The following is an 18185-nucleotide window of genomic DNA, read 5'->3' on the forward strand; positions in this document are numbered from 1 at the left end:
CACCGTTTTATGGGACTCCCGGTCACGGCCAGTTGTGACACAGCCTGGGATAGAACCCCAGGCTGTAGTGACGCCGCAACACTGCAATGCAGTGTCTTAGACCACTGCGCCACTCGTGAGGTCCTAAATTATCCTTTTAACTTCTTCTGTGTGTGATTGTATAATAATCGGTTCAAGGACGTACATCTGGTCTATTAGAAGCAATTATTGCCTTAGAATTTGTTTTTGTATTTATACGAAGGATTACCACGAAGATTGTCGTTTGTCCATTCACTATAAGAAGGGTTAGCTGGCGACTTCACGAAAACGCCGTGCGAGCTTACATGGGGCAGAAGCGTGTTGTTGTGATTCTGGATGGCCAGATTGTTAGTACGAGTTACAAGAAGCTGACAAGTGGTGAGTCGTAAGGGGCTCGTTTCATCTTGTTCTTGATACCATGTCTTGTTTTGAGGTGTTTTGACAGGATTTCATGTCCACGCTAATATAGCTCAAATTCTCTAGATGGCTAACCAACAACTGTAACAATGTATTTGAGAGACAAATCAAATCATCAAATCAAATCATCAAATCATCAAATCAAATTTTATTGGTCACATACACATGGTTAGCAGATGTTTTTGCAAGTGTAACGAAGTGCTTGTGCTTCTAGTACTGACAGTGCCACAATATCTAACAAGTGCTCATTGTGCAAATGTATTTATATGTTCTATTAATATTAGAGACAAGATATAGCTTACATGTTGGCAGGTAGCCTAGCGATTAAGAACATTGGGCCAGTAACTAACGGAAAGGTTGCTGGTTCGAATTCTTGAGTTGGACGAGGTGAAAAATCTGGCGATGTACCTTGGAGAAGGCACTTAACACTAATTAAAGTCTCTGTGGATAAGAGCGCACTGCTAAATGGCTAAAAGTGTAAATGTAAAAAACAATCCATAGTTGCGCACACTGGTCTATAATGGTGATCTTGTTTTCTGCAGTAATGCGGTGGGCCTTTATCTTCCTTGGCTTCATTGAGAGGGGGCAGTCGTTCTCTCCTGCGACACGGTATGAATTACAGGCCTTACACATTAAGGCTCCATTGAACTTTGTTTTTCATATCACTCTATTCAATTCAATGAGTGTCTCTACGAAAATATATATATATAAATATTTTTTAAAACTACTATTGGAATGTTGTTCAGGATCTATGGGATGCCATTATCAGATTGATTCTTCACATTTATCAATAACTTAGATTCATTTATAGCAAGGCATATTTTAAATATCCACATAATCATAAAATATATCAGTAATTTTAATTTAATTGGGGGAAATTAAGATGAACTCTTTCAATATAATTCTGTATCCAGCAGTAGCCTGTGCTGTCTAATGGTATGTGTAATTCTCAGTTCAGAGATAAAATACAACTGTTGAATGCTGTCCCTAGCAATAGTTTAGGTGATTCAGAGAGAAGAATAACATGTCCATAATAGGTATGGTGTGGCTGTACCATTTCCAACGTGCAGGGGGGAACTGTGCAAACTTTGTTTTTTAAGTTGACAATTGAAAAACGCGAGAAAGAAAACACATTCTATAATATACAAAAAAATAATAATAATACAATTTGGAAATAAGTGAATATGAACAGTCGTTTGGTGTTTATTGCAGGTTGCTTTTCTGTTTAAGTACAAAGGCCATCGTATCAGACTCCACTGTGTCCCCCCCGGATGACTGCATGAAATGGAACAACCCAGTATGCCCTGAGACCAGGATCCATATGCACAGTTACTAGCAGAGAACTATTAAAGAACAGTTATAGACAGTTAATTCATGTAAAGATTTCGATGGCATTTGACTGGTAAACAATGTAATCAAGAGGGGGAGATTATCCAATCAAGGATTGTCAGAAACACATGGCAAACAACTTGCAATTTGTTTTTTGAGGCGCACTATGGCAGCTCGCTCAAGGTAAGCAGACAACGATAACGTTAGCTAGCCTACGAACTATCTCAAATCAACGTACACACCATAGCTAGCTAAAAGACGCTAGTCCAAAAGTTGAGTTTGGCTTGTTACTTTTGATAATTACGTTTTGCATATCGCTAGAAGCGTGTTGTAACATTTTTTTTATTTATTTTTTTAAACAGAATTTGGCAAAGTTATTAGCCATTTTTTAAGCGTACTAAAACTGAATGGTAACGCAGCTAGCGTAGCAGAAGGTGGAATCAGCTGGAAGTAGCCTGCTCACTCCCACAGCTGTGGTGTGATTTTTAGCTAGCAAGCTGGTGCCACTGCTAACCAGCTGATCGACGATGTCAGTGTATTTTTAGATAGTAGCTAGCGCACAACCTCATCGGCTAACATTTTAGTTAGCTCATTTTTAAAAACAATTCCGTCGTGTTTTAAAAATAATAATAATTCTATATATAGTTTGCTAGCTAACAATATTTTTTTGGATAACAAAAATAACTGGCCATTATGTAATGTGGTCCTGCGAGTTTTATTAACTAGCTAGTTAGCGAACGTTACTCATGAATTTAGCTACTAGGTATTTAATTGGCAAGTCAGAAGTTTGATAATTCACTCACTCGTAGCCAGCCTGGCAGTGTTAGTGGGATGCCTAACTAACTAGCTCTTATCTAGCAGTTCGTAGGCTGTTTTATTATAACTAGCTTTTGCGTTTTAACTTGATACTGATCGGTAACGTTAACCGTAGTTTAACTTCGTACAGAAGAACTAGCTACTAGTGTACTTTCAATCATTCCTTGGTATACATTTTTATTTGCTAACCAGCAGAATTGAATATGGCGAATAGCTAACCACCGCGCATGAACAGCTGACTGCATTTTTAGAGGTCTCAAATCGAAACTTGTTTTTTTTGCAAATAAATCCCAATTTCCCTAAACGCAGGGAAAGGAAGGAATGCGAGTTGACCATGTCCCCATTCATTGTACCTTTTTAAAGCATTATTTTTAGCTACTCAACAACTTTAATATCAGGTTTGAAATGAATTGCAAGTGATTCACAGTGTTGTTGAACACTACACCACTGACTTTAGAAACGCAGCATCTCATTCACATGAATGAGCATTGTTTATTGTTGACCAAACCCATCAATGGTTGCTGATAGTCCCTTGTCTAAAAACTCTCCATACTGTCTGTCTCTGCGTAAAGCCATAATAGTCCTAGATGTATTATTTGCCTTATTAGGCCAATCAAAGTTAATTATGCCCACAGTACCCTGCTATCACATCCTTACATTGAGTACAGGCCCACACATCCCATGCAGACACACACACCTGTGTTTAGGTTGATGAAAGTTAATTCCGTCTACTGCCTTTGTATAGCATTGAACCCTACCCTTGTCTACTACTGGGAGAAACAATTGCTCCAGCTGATGTCGAGGGATAAACTGTCCTCATGAAGCTAAACCTTAAAGGTGTAGCACAGGATAAATGGACCCATGTTTATATAAAGAATGTAGCTATTTGGGCTTAGATATCAACTCGGTAGTCTCTTCAAATCACTCTTTAAGCATTTCACTGTAAATTCTACACTTATCTTTCGCGCATGTGACAAATAGTTGATTTTTAAATCTAGACTAGAGAAAAATAAATGCTGTTGCACCTTGCTTACCAACCAAGGTGGAATAAAGATATTTGTCTAATAAAAAAAAAAGCCATATTTTTACTGAAACACACTTCCTTTGTTTACCATCAGTGGCTGAATATCTTTTCACCTCCAATGTATACTAGAGTCAGTGGATTGTGAGTAGTGATACAGGGTGAACCACATGTTGACCTTTGCCCATTGCAGGGGAAGAAGTCTCTGTCCTTCCCCTCCCCCACTCATCACACAGCCCTTCTCTTTAGTTGAGGCTAGTATGCTGCGTGTTGCTTCTACTTTGCTAACTACAGACAGCCCTGCGCCTCTTATAAAACTTAAAAGCCTGCCATCAGCCGACTTTTGTGGTTCGAAGGAATTTCAGTGCAGGCGCCTGCCAAGGTTTTGCCTGTAGGCCCCTCAGCTAGGCCTACGTTAGCTTATAGTATGCAGTTTGTATTTTAATGATGTCATGCAGACATGGTTGTGTTATAGGCCTACATTTTGGATAAAGGCTCATTCTTGCATCCCTTCTGAAAAGCCAGACACGACACATAGGCTACATCTATGGGATGGCTGGATTTAGAAGTAGGCCTAGCTTGATGAATGATCCTTCTAGTCCTTATCAGTCTGGTGTGTTCTTGTGCCTTCATGTAAGAGACAGGAGACGAGAAGCATAGATGTAAGATGAGAGTTTGGGTGGGGAGGGTGATAATCAACTTTAAGGGGACCTAGGGGTTAGTGTGCATCAGACCACCACTGGGGTACCAGTACTGAGTAATGATAACTAGGCTATATACATGGGGTACCAGTACTGAGTAATGATAACTAGGCTATATACATGGGGTACCAGTACTGAGTAATGATAACTAGGTTATATACAAGGGGTACCAGTACTGAGTAATGATAACTAGGTTATATACAAGGTGTACCAGTACTGAGTAATGATAACTAGGTTATATACAAGGGGTACCAGTACTGAGTAATGATAACTAGGTTATATACAAGGGGTACCAGTACTGAGTAATGATAACTAGGTTATATACAAGGGGTACCAGTACTGAGTAATGATAACTAGGTTATATACAAGGGGTACCAGTACTGAGTAATGATAACTAGGTTATATACAAGGGGTACCAGTACTGAGTAATGATAACTAGGTTATATACAAGGGGTACCAGTACTGAGTAACGATAACTTGGCTATATACATGGGGTACCAGTACTGAGTAATGACTTGGCTATATACAGTTGAAGTAGGAAGTTTACATGCAGGTTTTAATGACTCCAACCTAAGTGTTTTTCAACCACTCCACAAATTTCTTGTTAACAAACTATAGTTTTACCAAGTCGGTTAGGACATCCTACTTTGTGCATGACACAAGTAATTTTTCCAACAATTGTTTACAAACAGATTATTTAACTTGTAATTCACTGTATCACAATTCCAGTGGGTCAGAAGTTAACATACACAAAGTTGACTGTGTCTTTAAACAGCTTGGAAAATTCCAGAAAAGGATGTAATGGCTTTAGAATCTTCTGATAGGCTAATTGACATCATTTGAGTCAATTGGGGGTGTACCTCTGGATGTATTTCAAGGCCTACCTTCAAACTCAGTGCCTCTTTGCTTGACATCATGGGAAAATCAAAAGAAATCAGCCAAGACCTCAAACAATTGTAGACCAAGTCTGGTTCATCCTTGGGAGCAATTTCCAAACACCTGAAGGTACCACGTTCATCTGTACAAACAATAGTACCCAAGTATAAACACCATGGAACCATGCAGCCGTCATACCACTCAGGAAGGAGACGCGTTCTGTCTCCTAGAGATGAACGTACTTTGGTGCGGAGTGCAAATCAATCCCAGAACAACAGCAAAGGACCTTGTGAAAATGCTGGAGGAAACCGGTACGAAAGTATCTATATCCACAGTAAAACGAGTCCTATATCGACATAACCTGAAAGGCCGCTCAGCAAAGAAGAAGCCACTGCTCCAAAACGCCATATAAAAAAACACTACGGTTTGCAACTGCACATTTAAAAAAAAAAAAAAAAAAATAATATTTTTTTTCACCTTTATTTAACCAGGTAGGCAAGTTGAGAACAAGTTCTCATTTACAATTGCGACCTGGCCAAGATAAAGCAAAGCAGTTCGACAACATACAAAAACACAGAGTTACACATGGAGTAATACAACATACAATCAATGATGCAGTAGAAAAAAATAAGACTATATACAATGTGAGCAAATGATGTGAGATAAGGGAGGTAAAGGCAAAAAAGGCCATGGTGGCAAAGTAAATAAAGTATAGCAAGAAAAACACTGGAATGGTAGATTTGTAGTTTGAAGAAAGTTCAAAGTTAAAATATAAATAATATGGTGCAAAGGAGCAAAATAAATAAAATAAATAAATACAGTAGGGGAAGAGGTAGTAGTTTGGGCTAAATTATAGATGGGCTATGTACAGATGCAGTGATCTGTGAGCTGCTCTGACAGCTGGTGCTTAAAGCTAGTGAGGGAGATAAGTGTTTCCAGTTTCAGAGATTTTTGTAGTTCGTTCCAGTCATTGGCAGCAGAGAAATGGAAGGAGAGACGACCAAAGGAGGAGTTGGCTTTAGGGGTGACCAGAGAGATATACCTGCTGGAGCGCGTGCTACAGGTGGGTGCTGCTATGGTGACCAGTGAGCGGAGATAAGGGGGGACTTTACCTAGCAGGGTCTTGTAGATGACCTGGAGCCAATGTGTTTGGCGACGATTATGAAGCGAAGGCCAGCCAACGAGAGCGTACAGGTCGCAGTGGTGGGTAGTATATGGGGCTTTGGTGACAAAACGGATGGCACTGTGATAGATGGGGACAAAGATCGTACTTTTTGGAGAAATATCCTCAGGTCTGATGAAACAAAATAGAACTGTTTGGCCATAATGACCATAATTATGTTTGGAGGAAAAAGGGGGAGGCTTGCAAACCGAAGAACACAATCCCAACCGTGAAGCACGGGGGTGGCAGCATCATGTTGTGGGGGTGCATTGCTGCAGGAGGAACTGGTGCACTTCGCAAAATAGATGGCTTCATGAGGCAGGAAAATGATGTGGATATGTTGAAGCAACATCTCATGACATCAGTCAGGAAGTTAAAGCTTGGCCACAAATGGGTCTTCCAAATGGACAATGACCCCAAGCATACTTCCAAAGTTGTGGCACAATGGCTTAAGGACAATGAAGTCAAGGTATTGGAGTGGCCATCACAAAACCCTAACTGCAATCCTATAGAAAATGTGTGGGCAGAACTGAAAGTATGTGCGAGCAAGGAGGCCTTCAACCCTGACTCAGTTATAACCAGCTCAGTCAGGAGGAATAGGTCAAAATTCACCCAACTTATTGTGGGAAGCTTGTAGAAGGAAGGCTATCCGAAACGTTTTGACCCAAGTTTAACAATTTAACCTTTCTGGAACACCTGGCCTACAGCCAGTGAAATTGCAGGGCGCCAAATTCAAACAAATGTCATAATTAAAATTCCTCAAACACACAAGTATTATACACCATTTTAAAGAAACTTCTTGTTAATCCAACCACAGTGTCTGATTTCAAAAAGGCTTTACCGCAAAAGCACACCATTCGATTATGTTAGGACAGCGCCTAGCCACAAAAAACCATAGACATTTTCCAGCCAAGGAGAGGTGTCAGAAATAGCGTTAAAATGAATCACTAACCTTTGATCTTCATCTGGTGGCACTCCCAGGACTCTATGTTACACAAATGTTTGTTTTGTTCGATAAAGTTTGTCCAAATACCTCATTTGAAATTGGTACGTTATGGTCAGAAATGCATTGTCTCAAACAAACATCCGGTTTTGCGTGAAAAGGAGGTTTTGCCTGCCATATGAGTTGTGTTATACTCAGACATTATTTTAACAGTTTTGGGAAACCTTCGAGTTTTCTATCCAAATCTACTAATTATATGCATATTCTTGCTTCTGGGCCTGAGTAACAGGCAGTTTACTCTGGGCACGCTTTTCATCCAGACTTCCCAATGCTGCCCCCTATCCCTAAAGAGTTAAAGGCAATGCTACCAAATACTAATTGAGTGTATGTAAGCTTCTGACCCACTGGGAATGTGATGAAAGACATAAAAGCTGAATTAAATCATTCTCTTATTATTATTATTATTATTATTATTATTCTGACATTTCACATTCTTAAAATAAAGTGGTGATGCTAACTGACCTAAGACAGGGAATTTTTACTTGGATTAAATGTCAGGATTTGTGAAAACTGAGTTTAAATGTATTTGGCTACGATGTATGTAAACTTCCGACTTCAACTGTACATGGGGTAGCAGTACTAAGTAATGATAACTTGGCTATATACATGGGGTACCAGGTAATTGAGGTAGATAGATGTATACTGAACAAAAATATATATGCTACATGCACATCGATGCGCCTTTAACTTGGGTGATCTGTGGCATTGTGTTGCGACAAAACTGCACATTTTAGTGGCCTTTTATTGTCCCCAGCTGAAGGTACACCTGTGTAATGCTTTTTAATCAGCTTCTTGATATGCCACACCTGTCAGGTGGCTGGATTAACAGAGATGTAAACAAATTTGTGCTAAAGATTTTAGTGAAATTATCTTTTTGTGCCAATGGAAATATTCAGGGGCTTTTTAATTCAGCTCATAAAACATGGGACCAACACTTTACATGTTGTTATTTTTGTTCAGTATACATACAGGTATACCTAGGAATAAAGTGACAGATGGGTAACAGTAGCAGCAGTGTACGGTGTATTCAGAAAGTATTCAGACCCCTCTATTTTGTTACGCTACAGCCTTATTCTTATTCTAAAATGGATTAAATAAATGTTTTTCCTGAAATCTACACGCAATACCCCATAATGACAAAGCAAAAACGGTAACAAAAAAAAGATTTACGTTATTTACATATGTATTCAGATCCTTTGCTATGAGACTCGAAATTGAGCTCCGGTGCATCCTGTTTTTATTCATCTTTGATGTTTCTACAACTTGATTGGAGTCCACCTGTGGTAAATTCAATTGATTGGACATGATTTGAAAAGGAACACCCCTGTATTTATAAGGTCCCGCAGTTGACAGTGCATGTTGCCATGAGGTCGAAGGAATTGTCTGTAGAGCTCCTAGACAGGATTGTGTCAAGGCATAGATCTGGAGAAGGGTGCCAAAAAATGTCTGCAGCGTTGAAGGTCCCCAAGATCACAGTTGCCTGCCTCCATTCTTAAATGGAAGAAGTTTGGACCCACCAAGACTCTTCCTAGAGCTGGCCACCCGGCCAAACTGAGCAATTGGGGGAGAAGGGCCTTGGTCAGGGAGGTGACCAAGAACCTGATGGTCACTCTGACAGCGCTTCAGAGTTCCTCTGTGGAGATGGTTATCCTTCTGGAAGGTTCTCCCATCTCTGCAGCACTCCACCAATCAGGCTTTTATGGTAGAGTGGCCAGACGGTAGCCACTCCTCAGTAAAAGGCACATGACAGCCCGATTTGGAGTTTGCCTAAAGGACTCAGACCATGAGAAACAAGATTATCTGGTCTGATGAAACCAAGATTGGACTGAATGCCAAGCATCACGTCTGGACGAAACCTGGCACCGTCCCTACAGTGAAGCATGGTGGTGGCAGCATCATGCTGTGGGGAGGTTATTCATCGGCAGGGAGATTAGTCAGGATCAAGGGAAAGATCAAAGAAGTGAAGTACAGAGATCTTTGAAGTCTTGTGCATTCTGGAGCAGGTTCTCAGACTGGGGCGACGGTTCACCTTCCAACAGATCAACAACCGTAAGCACACAGCCAAGACAATGCAGGAGTTGCTTCGGGACAAGTCTCAATGTCCTCGAGTGGCCCAGCCAGAGCCCGGACTTGAACCCGATCGAACATTTCTGGCAAGACCTGATAGTAGCTGTGCATCGACGCTCTCATCAAACCTAACGGAGCTTGAGAGGATCTACAGAAAAGATTGGGAGAAACTCCCCAAAAAACTGGTGTGACCAGCTTGTAGCGTCATACCCAAGAAGACTCAAGGCTGTAATCGCTGCCAAAGGTGCTTCAACAAAGTACTAAGCAAAGGGTCTGAATACTTATGTAAATGTGATATGATAATTATAAAGAAATAAATAAAAAAATATTCTAAAAACGGTTTTATGCTTTGTCATTATGGGGTATTGTGTGTAGATTGGTGAGGGGGGGGAAAAACTATTTAATCAATTTTGGAATAAGGCTGTAATGTAACCAAAATGTGGAAAAAGTCAAAGCGTCTGAACTTTCCGAATGCACTGTATGTAATGAGTCAATGGGGACCTTATATGCTGCAGAAATGTTTTGGTACCTTCCCCGAGATCTGTGCCTTGACAAAATCTTGTCTCGGAGCTCTACGAACAATTCCTTCAACCTCATGGTTTGGTTTTTGCTCTGACATGCACTGTCAGCTGTGGGACTTTACCAAATCATGTCCAATCAATTGAATTTACCACAGGTGAAATCTAACCAAGTTGTGGAAACATCTCAAGGATGATGGGCTCCCGAGTGGCACAGCAGTCTAAGGCACTGCATCTCAGTGCAAGAGGCGTCACTACAGTCCCTGGTTTGAATCCAGACTGTATCACATCTGGCCGTGATTGGGTGTCCCATAGGGCGGCGCACAATTGGCCCAGCGTCGTCCGGGTTTGGCCGGGGTAGGCAGTCCTTTGTAAATAAGAATTTGTTCTTAACTGACTTGCCAAGTTAAATAAAGGTTTAAATAAATAAATGATCAATGGGAATAGGATGCACATGAGCTCAAAATATTAATTACTATACTAATACTATACTATATTAATATTGTCTTTTTAAAAATATATATTTTTAATTTTTTTAACATGCATATCCAGGGGCACACTCCAACACTCAGACAGAATTTACCAATAAAACATTTGTGTTTAGTGAGTCCGCCAGATCAAAGACAGTAGGGTCGACCAGGGATGTTCTCTTGGTAAGGGTGTGAATTTAGCAGGACAGAGAAATGGTTAAGTATATAAAAATAAAAAAATGTACCGAGTACTTTTAGGTGCCAGGGAAAATGTATGGAGTAAAAAGTACATTTATTTTCTTTAGGAATGTAGTTAAATAAAAGTTGTCAAATATAAATAGTAAAGTACACATACTCAAACTGCTTAAGTAGTACTTTAAAGTATTTTTACTTAAGTACTTTATACCACTGGATTGTGAGCGTGTTCTAGGAACCTCCTATAAAATTACATGATGCAGGGCAGAGCAGGACGATAGCCTAGCTGTTTGAGGGCAGTCTATTTTGTTGCCAGATTTCCAAATGACAATTGAAGCTACATCCAAGTTCTCCACCCAGATCAAGTGATCCACACCCTTCTTACTTCAACAGAGCTGATTTTTTTTTTTTTTTAAATCCAGTAAAGTAAGTCGTTGTCCTTTTTACATGTATTCTGGCAGCGTGCCATTCTAGAGGGAGTGTTTGAAACCGATGATGTCAACCCCATAGGACTGTGTGCCTTCAGAAAGTATTCATACCTCTTGACTTATCTCACATTTGTTACAGCCTGAATTCAAAATTGATAAAATATATTTTCTCTCTCACCCATCTACACACAATACACCATAATGACAGTGAAAACATGTTTTTAGACATTTTTGCCAATTTATTGAAAATGAAATACAGAAATATCTCATACATATGTTTTTACACCCCTGAGTCAATACTTTAAATGCACTTTTGGCATTGATTACAACCGTGAGTCTTTCTGGGTAAGTCCCTAAGAGTTCCATACCTGGATGGTGCAACATTTGCCCAATTCTTCAAGCTCTGCCAAATTGGTTGTTGATCATTTTTAACCATTTCAGGTCTTGGCATATATTTTAAAGTAGATTAACTGAAAGACCTTCACTGTCTTCTTGGTAAGCAACTCCAGTGTTAATTTGGCCTTGTGTTTTACTTAATTCACCTTTCAGCAGAATAATTTGTCTCCCAGTGTCTGTTGGAAAGCAGACTGAACCAAGTTTTACTCTAGGATTTTGCCTGTACTTGGCTCTATTCCGTTTCTTTTTATCCTAAAATAATTCCCATATCCATAACATGATGCGGCCACCAGCATGCTTAAATATGAACTTAACGCTTTGTATTCAGAACCAAAAGTCAATTTCTTTGCCAAATATTTTGCAGTATTACTTTTGTGCCTTGTTGCAAACAGGATGCATGTTTTGGAATATTTTTATTTTGTACAGGCTTCCTTTTCACTAGGTTAGTATTTTTGGAGTAAAAACTGATGGATCAACATTGTATTCTCCTATCACAGCCATTAAATTCTAACTGTTTTAAAGTCACCATTGGTCTCATTGTGAAATTCCTGAGCAGTTTCCTTCCTTTCCGGCAACTAAGTTAGGAAGGATGCCTGTATCTTTGTCGTGACTGGGTGTATCAATACACCACCCAAAGCATAATTAATAACTTCACCATAATGTCAGCTTTTTTCCCTTTTTTTCCCCCATCTACCAATAGGTGCCCTTTGTGAGGCATTGGAAACCCTCCCTGGTCTTTGTGGTTGAATCTGTTTGAAATTCACCGCTCGACTGAGGGACCTTACAATTATCTGTATGTGTGAGGTACAGAGATGATTTTTGAATGACTACCTCGTGTTAAACAGTTATTGCTCACAGTGAGTCGATGCAACTTACGTGTTTAGCACATTTTTTGGGGGTCCTGAACTTATTTAGGCTTGCCATAAAACAAAGGGGTCTAAATACTTATTAACTCAGAACATTTTCATGACACAATGGGGTATTGTGAGTGTATACCAGTGAAATGTGTTTTTCTCAATTGAATCACTTTTTAAATTCAGGCTGTAACCCAACACTGTGGAAAACGTTAAGGGGTGTGAATACTTACTGAAGGCACTCACTGTATGATGGCCCCCCCCCCCCCAATTACACCTGTCCCCAGAAATTATGGCAACCCCCCCCCCCCCCCATTTCACCGAAGTGATTTTGGACCCTCAAAATCCTTCGTCAGTCATTGGATATTTTTTTTATGGTAATGGTGTACTTTGTGTAATATCAATTATAAATCCAACTTGCTCTCCTATAAAGCCCAAATCTTAACCTGAGATCTACCCAAGTCTTCCACTTTTGATATCCGTGCATAATTTAATTGACTCTGAAATCTTAAGTGTATACTGACTTCAGAAATGTGTACTGTTCTAAGTGACCACTCTAAACCCATCTGTCTGATTTCCCCCACAGCTACAATGAAGAGAGGAACCTCCTTCGCATCCGAGAGCGGGAGCGGCGGAATCAGGGAACCTTCCAGGAGAAGGAGTTCTACCAGGAGACCGTTCCCCTGTTTGGGGAACCCTATAAGGTCAGACTACTTCCTGTTCTTTTTTCCTTTTTTTTTCCTCTAGGCCCTTATTAGGACTGCAGGAGGACATACTAACAACTACAAACATGCGACGTATTCCCAAAATGCAGGTTATTTCATGATGCTATTAATTATTCCATTCTATTTGAAATAAGAGAATTAGAGGCCAGAGGAAGTGTTTTGCTTGATGACTTCATGACCAATGCATTTGCATGTTGATAATGTAACAGTTTGTTTTGTAACACAGTCCACGTGTCATTGTGTTGCTCTTAAGAGATGAGCTGTTGTGAACCCGACTCCAACCTTTTATTAGAAACATCTCGTTGATGTATTTAGGCGTTGCTCTGGTCATGATGACCTGCGTTCATACTAGAGGTCGACGGATTTATCTGACTTTAAAAAAAAAAAAATGTATAATGACAATTACAACAATACTGAATGAACACTTATTTTAACTTATATAATACATCAATAAAATCAATTTAGCCTCAAATAAATAATGAAACGTGTTCAATTTGGTTTAAATAATGCAAAAACAAAGTGTTGGAGAAGAAAGTGAAAGTGCAATATGTGCCATTTAAAAAAAGCTAACGTTTAAGTTCCTTGCTCAGAACATGAGAACATATGAAAGCTGGTGGTTCCTTTTAACATGAGTCTTCAATATTCCCAGGTAAGAAGTTTTAGGTTGTAGTTATTGTAGGACTATTTCTCTCTATACGATTTGTATTTCATATACCTTTGACTATTGGATGTTCTTATAGGCACTTTAGTATTGCCAGTGTAACAGTATAGCTTCCGTCCCTTTCCTCTCCCCTACCTGGTCTCGAACCAGGAACACATCGACAACAGCCACCCTCGAAGCATCGTTACCCATCGCTCCACAAAAGCCGCGGCCCTTGCAGAGCAAGGGGAACAACTACTCCAAGTCTCAGAGCGAGTGACGTTTGAAGCGCTATTAGCGCGCACCCCGCTAACTAGCTAGCCATTTCACATCGGTTACACCAGCCTAATCTCGGGAGTTGATAGGCTTGAAGTCATAAACGGCTCAATGCTTGAAGCATAGCGAAGAGCTGCTGGCAAACGCACAAAAGTGCTGTTTGAATGAATGCTTACGAGCCTGCTGTTGCCTACCATCGCTCAGACTACTATATCAAATCGTAGACTTCATTATAACATAACACACAGAAATACGAGCCATTAATATGGTCGAATCCGGAAACGATCATCTCGAAAACAAAACGTTTTCTTTCAGTGAAATATGGAACCGGTCTGTATTTTATCTAACGGGTGGCATCCCTAAGTCTAAATATTGCTGTTACATTGTACAACCTTCAATGTTATGTCATAATTATGTACAATTCTGGCAAATGAATTACGGTCTTTGTTAGGAATAAATGGACTTCACACAGTTCGCAACGAGCCAGGCGGCCCAAACTGCTGCATATACCCTGACTGCTTGCACGGAATGCAAGAGAAGTGACCCAATTACCCTAGTTTTAAGAAATTCATGTTAGCAGGCAATATTAACTAAATATGCAGGTTTAAAAATATATACTTGTCTATTGATTTTAAAGAAAGGCATTGATGTTTATGGTTAGGTACACATTGGTGCAACGACAGTGCTTTTTTTTCGCGAATGAACTTGTTAAATCATCACACGTTTGGCGAAGTAGGCTGTGATTCGATGAGAAATTTAACAGGCACCACATCGATTATATGAAACGCAGGACACGATAGATAAACTAGTGATATCATCAAGCATGTGTAGTTAACTAGTGATTTATGTTTGATTGTTTTTTATAAGATAAGTTTAATGCTAGCTAGCAACTTACCTTGGCTTCTTGCTGCCCTCGCGTAACAGGTAGTCAGCCTGCCACGCAGGCTCCTCGTGGAGTGCAATGTAAGGCAGGTGGTTAGAGCGTTGGACTAGTAACCGGAAGGTTGCAAAAACGAATCCCCGAGCTGACAAGGTAAAAAGCTGTCGTTCTGCCCCTGAACAAGGCAGTTAACCCACCGTTCCTAGGCCGTCATTGAAAATAAGAATGTGTTCTTAAAACCTGTTGAGGATCTTATCCCGATCTTATCCCGGTATTGGGATTCATTGTCATGTGACCATGGCGGGGAATTCAAAACTGCAAGAGTAATCATTTCAAATAATCAAATAATCAACTATTTTCCTCCATTTGAAAGATATATCTCCTAAATCTAACCACGCTGTCCGATTTTCAGAGGCTTTACGGAGAATTCATAAAGTTAGGTTATGTTAGGAGAGTACATTGACAATAGCTGTGTGTAATGTTTAGCCATTTCAAAGAAGGGCATCAACAGACAGAAAACTAGCTAGAATTATGCACTTACCTTTGACAATCTGCATCAGATGACACTCATAGGACATTATGTTATACAATACATGCATTTTTTGTTCCATCAAGTTCATATTTATATCCAAAAACAGCATTTACAGTCGCGGTGAAATTCAGAATTTTTTTCGGCTCGAATGCTCCCAGTGAATCCAGCATTACAAATCACGGAATTACTATTCGAAAACATTGGTAAATTATAATATTGTCATTCAAAGAATAATATATTATCATCTCGTAATTGCTACCGAATGGCCAGATCTCAAAATAACTTTACTGGGAAATCACATTTTGCAATAAACTGGGTACTATGCTAACAACAGCAAGCTAAGCTATAAGCTAAGCTAAGCTATACAGTTAGCATTAGCATCATCTAATATCGATAATAACATTCTAAATATCCCCTTACCTTTGATTATCTCCATCAGAAGGCGCTGCCAGCGATCCCAGGTCCAGAACAAATGTGGTTTCTTTTGACAAAGTTCATAATTTATGTCCAAATAGTTAGCGTTCAGTAGGCTCCCACAAAATGAGGTGGGCAGTGTAAAGTCACGCCGAAAAGCTAAAGAAAACCTAGTAAATAATCTATTTACGTTTGTTTAAACATGTCAAACGTTGTTTAGCATTAATCTTTTGGTCCATTTTTAACATGAAACATCAGTAAACATCAGTAATATTTTCACACAACCTATCAAGTGTCTAGAATAAACGATTATGACAAAGACACTCTTCTCAGATTTATGCGCAGCCGCAAAAAATGAAGTGATGACGTGTCAACTTGTAAGCATTCTAATTCGGTCTGTATTCATCACAGATGCGTCAAACAACTTTATAAAGATCGTTGACATCTAGTGGAAGCCTTAGGAGTTGCGAACTGAATCCTTTCTCACTATGGTATCTATAAAACAATGACACTAAATAGTACAGTCACAAAATTCAATTTTTTTAAAATCTATTTTTCACAGGTTTTTGCCTGCAATATGAGTATTGTTATACTTACAGACACCATTCAAACTGTTTTAGAAAATTCAGAGTGTTTTCTATCCAAACCTGAACAATAATATGCATATTCTAGCTTCTGAGTTGGTGTAGGAGGCAGTTAAAAATGGGCACATATTTTTTTCCAAAATTCTCAATACTGCCCCCTAGATTAAACAGGTTAACTGACTTGCCTAGTTTAAATAAAGGTGTTTAAAAAATGTTTTCAATTCGGCCACAATCGGTGTCCAAAAATACAGATTACCGATTTTGTTATGAGAACTTGAAATCGGCCCTAATTAATCGGCCGTTCCGATTTAATCGGTCAACCTCTAGTTCATACCGTGACCCCACCTCTGTGGCCTAGGTCTAGTTACCACTGAAGTCAAATAAAATTGAAAAAAAAAATGGATTTGTCATATGCTTCCTAAACAACAGGTGTAGACTAATCGTTAAATGCATAATTACGGGCCCTTCCCAACAATGCAGAGAGAACACACAAGGAATAAATACACAATGAGTAACGTGGTACCAGTACAGAGTCGATGTGCAGGGGTATGGGGTAATTGACGTAGAGATGTATGTATAGGTAGGGCTAAAGTGACTAGGCAACAGCATAGATAATAAAGAGTTAGTGACAAAAGGGTCAATGCTGATTGTCCAGGTAGCTATTTGGTTAGCTATTTAGAAATCTTATGACTTGGGGGTAGACGCTGTTCAGGGTCCTGTTGGGTCCAGACTTAATGCATCGGTACTGCTTGCCGTGCGGTAGCAGAAAGAACAGTCTATGATGTGGGTGGCTGGAGTGTTTGACAATTTGTAGGGCCTTCCTCTGACACCACTTGGTCCTCATTGGCTGGGAGCTTAGCCCCTGTGATGTGCTTGGCCGTGCACACTACCCTCTGTAGCGCCTTGCGGTTTGATGCCAAGCAGTTGCCATACCAAGCGGTGATGCAGCCAGTCAAGATGCTCTCATTGATGCAGCTGTAGTAAAGGCTAGCTCCAGGCTTAAGGGTGTTTTTTGACGTTCTCTTATGTAACTGTCTCAGCCTAGTGCAGGGATGGGCAACTCCAGTCCTCTGGGGCCTGATTGGTATCACACTTTTGCCACAGCTAACACACCTGACTCCAATCGTGACCTTCAGTTTAGAATGCAATTAGTTTAATCAGCTGTGTTGACTAGGGATGTGGACAGTGTGTGACACCCCTCCAGCCCCGGAGGACAGGAGCTGCCCGTCCCTGATGTAGGGAATAGGCCTAGTGCCCTGGCTTTGAGTCATTCTTAGGGAGGTCTGAAATTAGTAGGGGGCAGGGCCTATATACATGCATTCAGACCCCTTGACTTTTTCCAGATTTGGTTACATTACAGCTTTTATTCTAAAATTGATTAAATGTTTTTCTTCAATCTACACACAATACCCCATAATGATGATGCGAAAACAGGATTACCGGATACCTTATTTACGTACGTATTCAGACTTTTTGCTTTGAGACTCGAAATTGATTCAGGTGCATCCTGTTTCCATTGATTATGCTTGATGTTTCTACTATGTGATTGGAGTCCACCTTTTTGGTAAAATTTCAAATTGACTGGACATGATTTTGGAAAGGCACACCTGTCTATATAAGGTCCCACAGTTGAAAGGTACCAAATCATTTCTGCAGCATTGAAGGTCCCCAAGAACAGAGTGGCCTCCAACATTCTTAAACGGAAGATGTTTTAGAACCACCAAGACTCTTCCCAGAGCTGGCCACCAGACCAAACTGAGCAATCGGAGGAGAAGGGCCTTGGTCAGGGAGGGGGCCATGAACCTGATGGAGCTCTGTCAGAGTGACCGTAGTTCCTCTACGGAGATGGTCATCTTTCTGGAA

At 40.0% G+C, this 18185-nt stretch overlaps 1 protein-coding gene across 3 annotated transcripts in view; it reads left to right on the forward strand.

Moving 5' to 3' along the window:
• The first annotated feature begins 1719 nt into the window (after positions 1–1719).
• The window catches only part of LOC115149491 (AF4/FMR2 family member 1), a 76227-nt gene continuing 59761 nt past the window's right edge, over positions 1720–18185 (forward strand). For all 3 annotated transcript variants that reach the window (XM_029692421.1, XM_029692422.1, XM_029692424.1), the window contains exons 1-2: positions 1720–1947; positions 12858–12975. In XM_029692421.1, the coding sequence (XP_029548281.1) occupies positions 1931–1947; positions 12858–12975 (135 nt within the window). In that variant the 5' untranslated portion in view covers positions 1720–1930. The remainder of the gene's footprint in view (positions 1948–12857; positions 12976–18185) is intronic.

Source organism: Salmo trutta, chromosome 15 (assembly GCF_901001165.1).
Source record: "Salmo trutta chromosome 15, fSalTru1.1, whole genome shotgun sequence".
Classification (NCBI taxonomy): Eukaryota; Metazoa; Chordata; class Actinopteri; order Salmoniformes; family Salmonidae; genus Salmo; species Salmo trutta.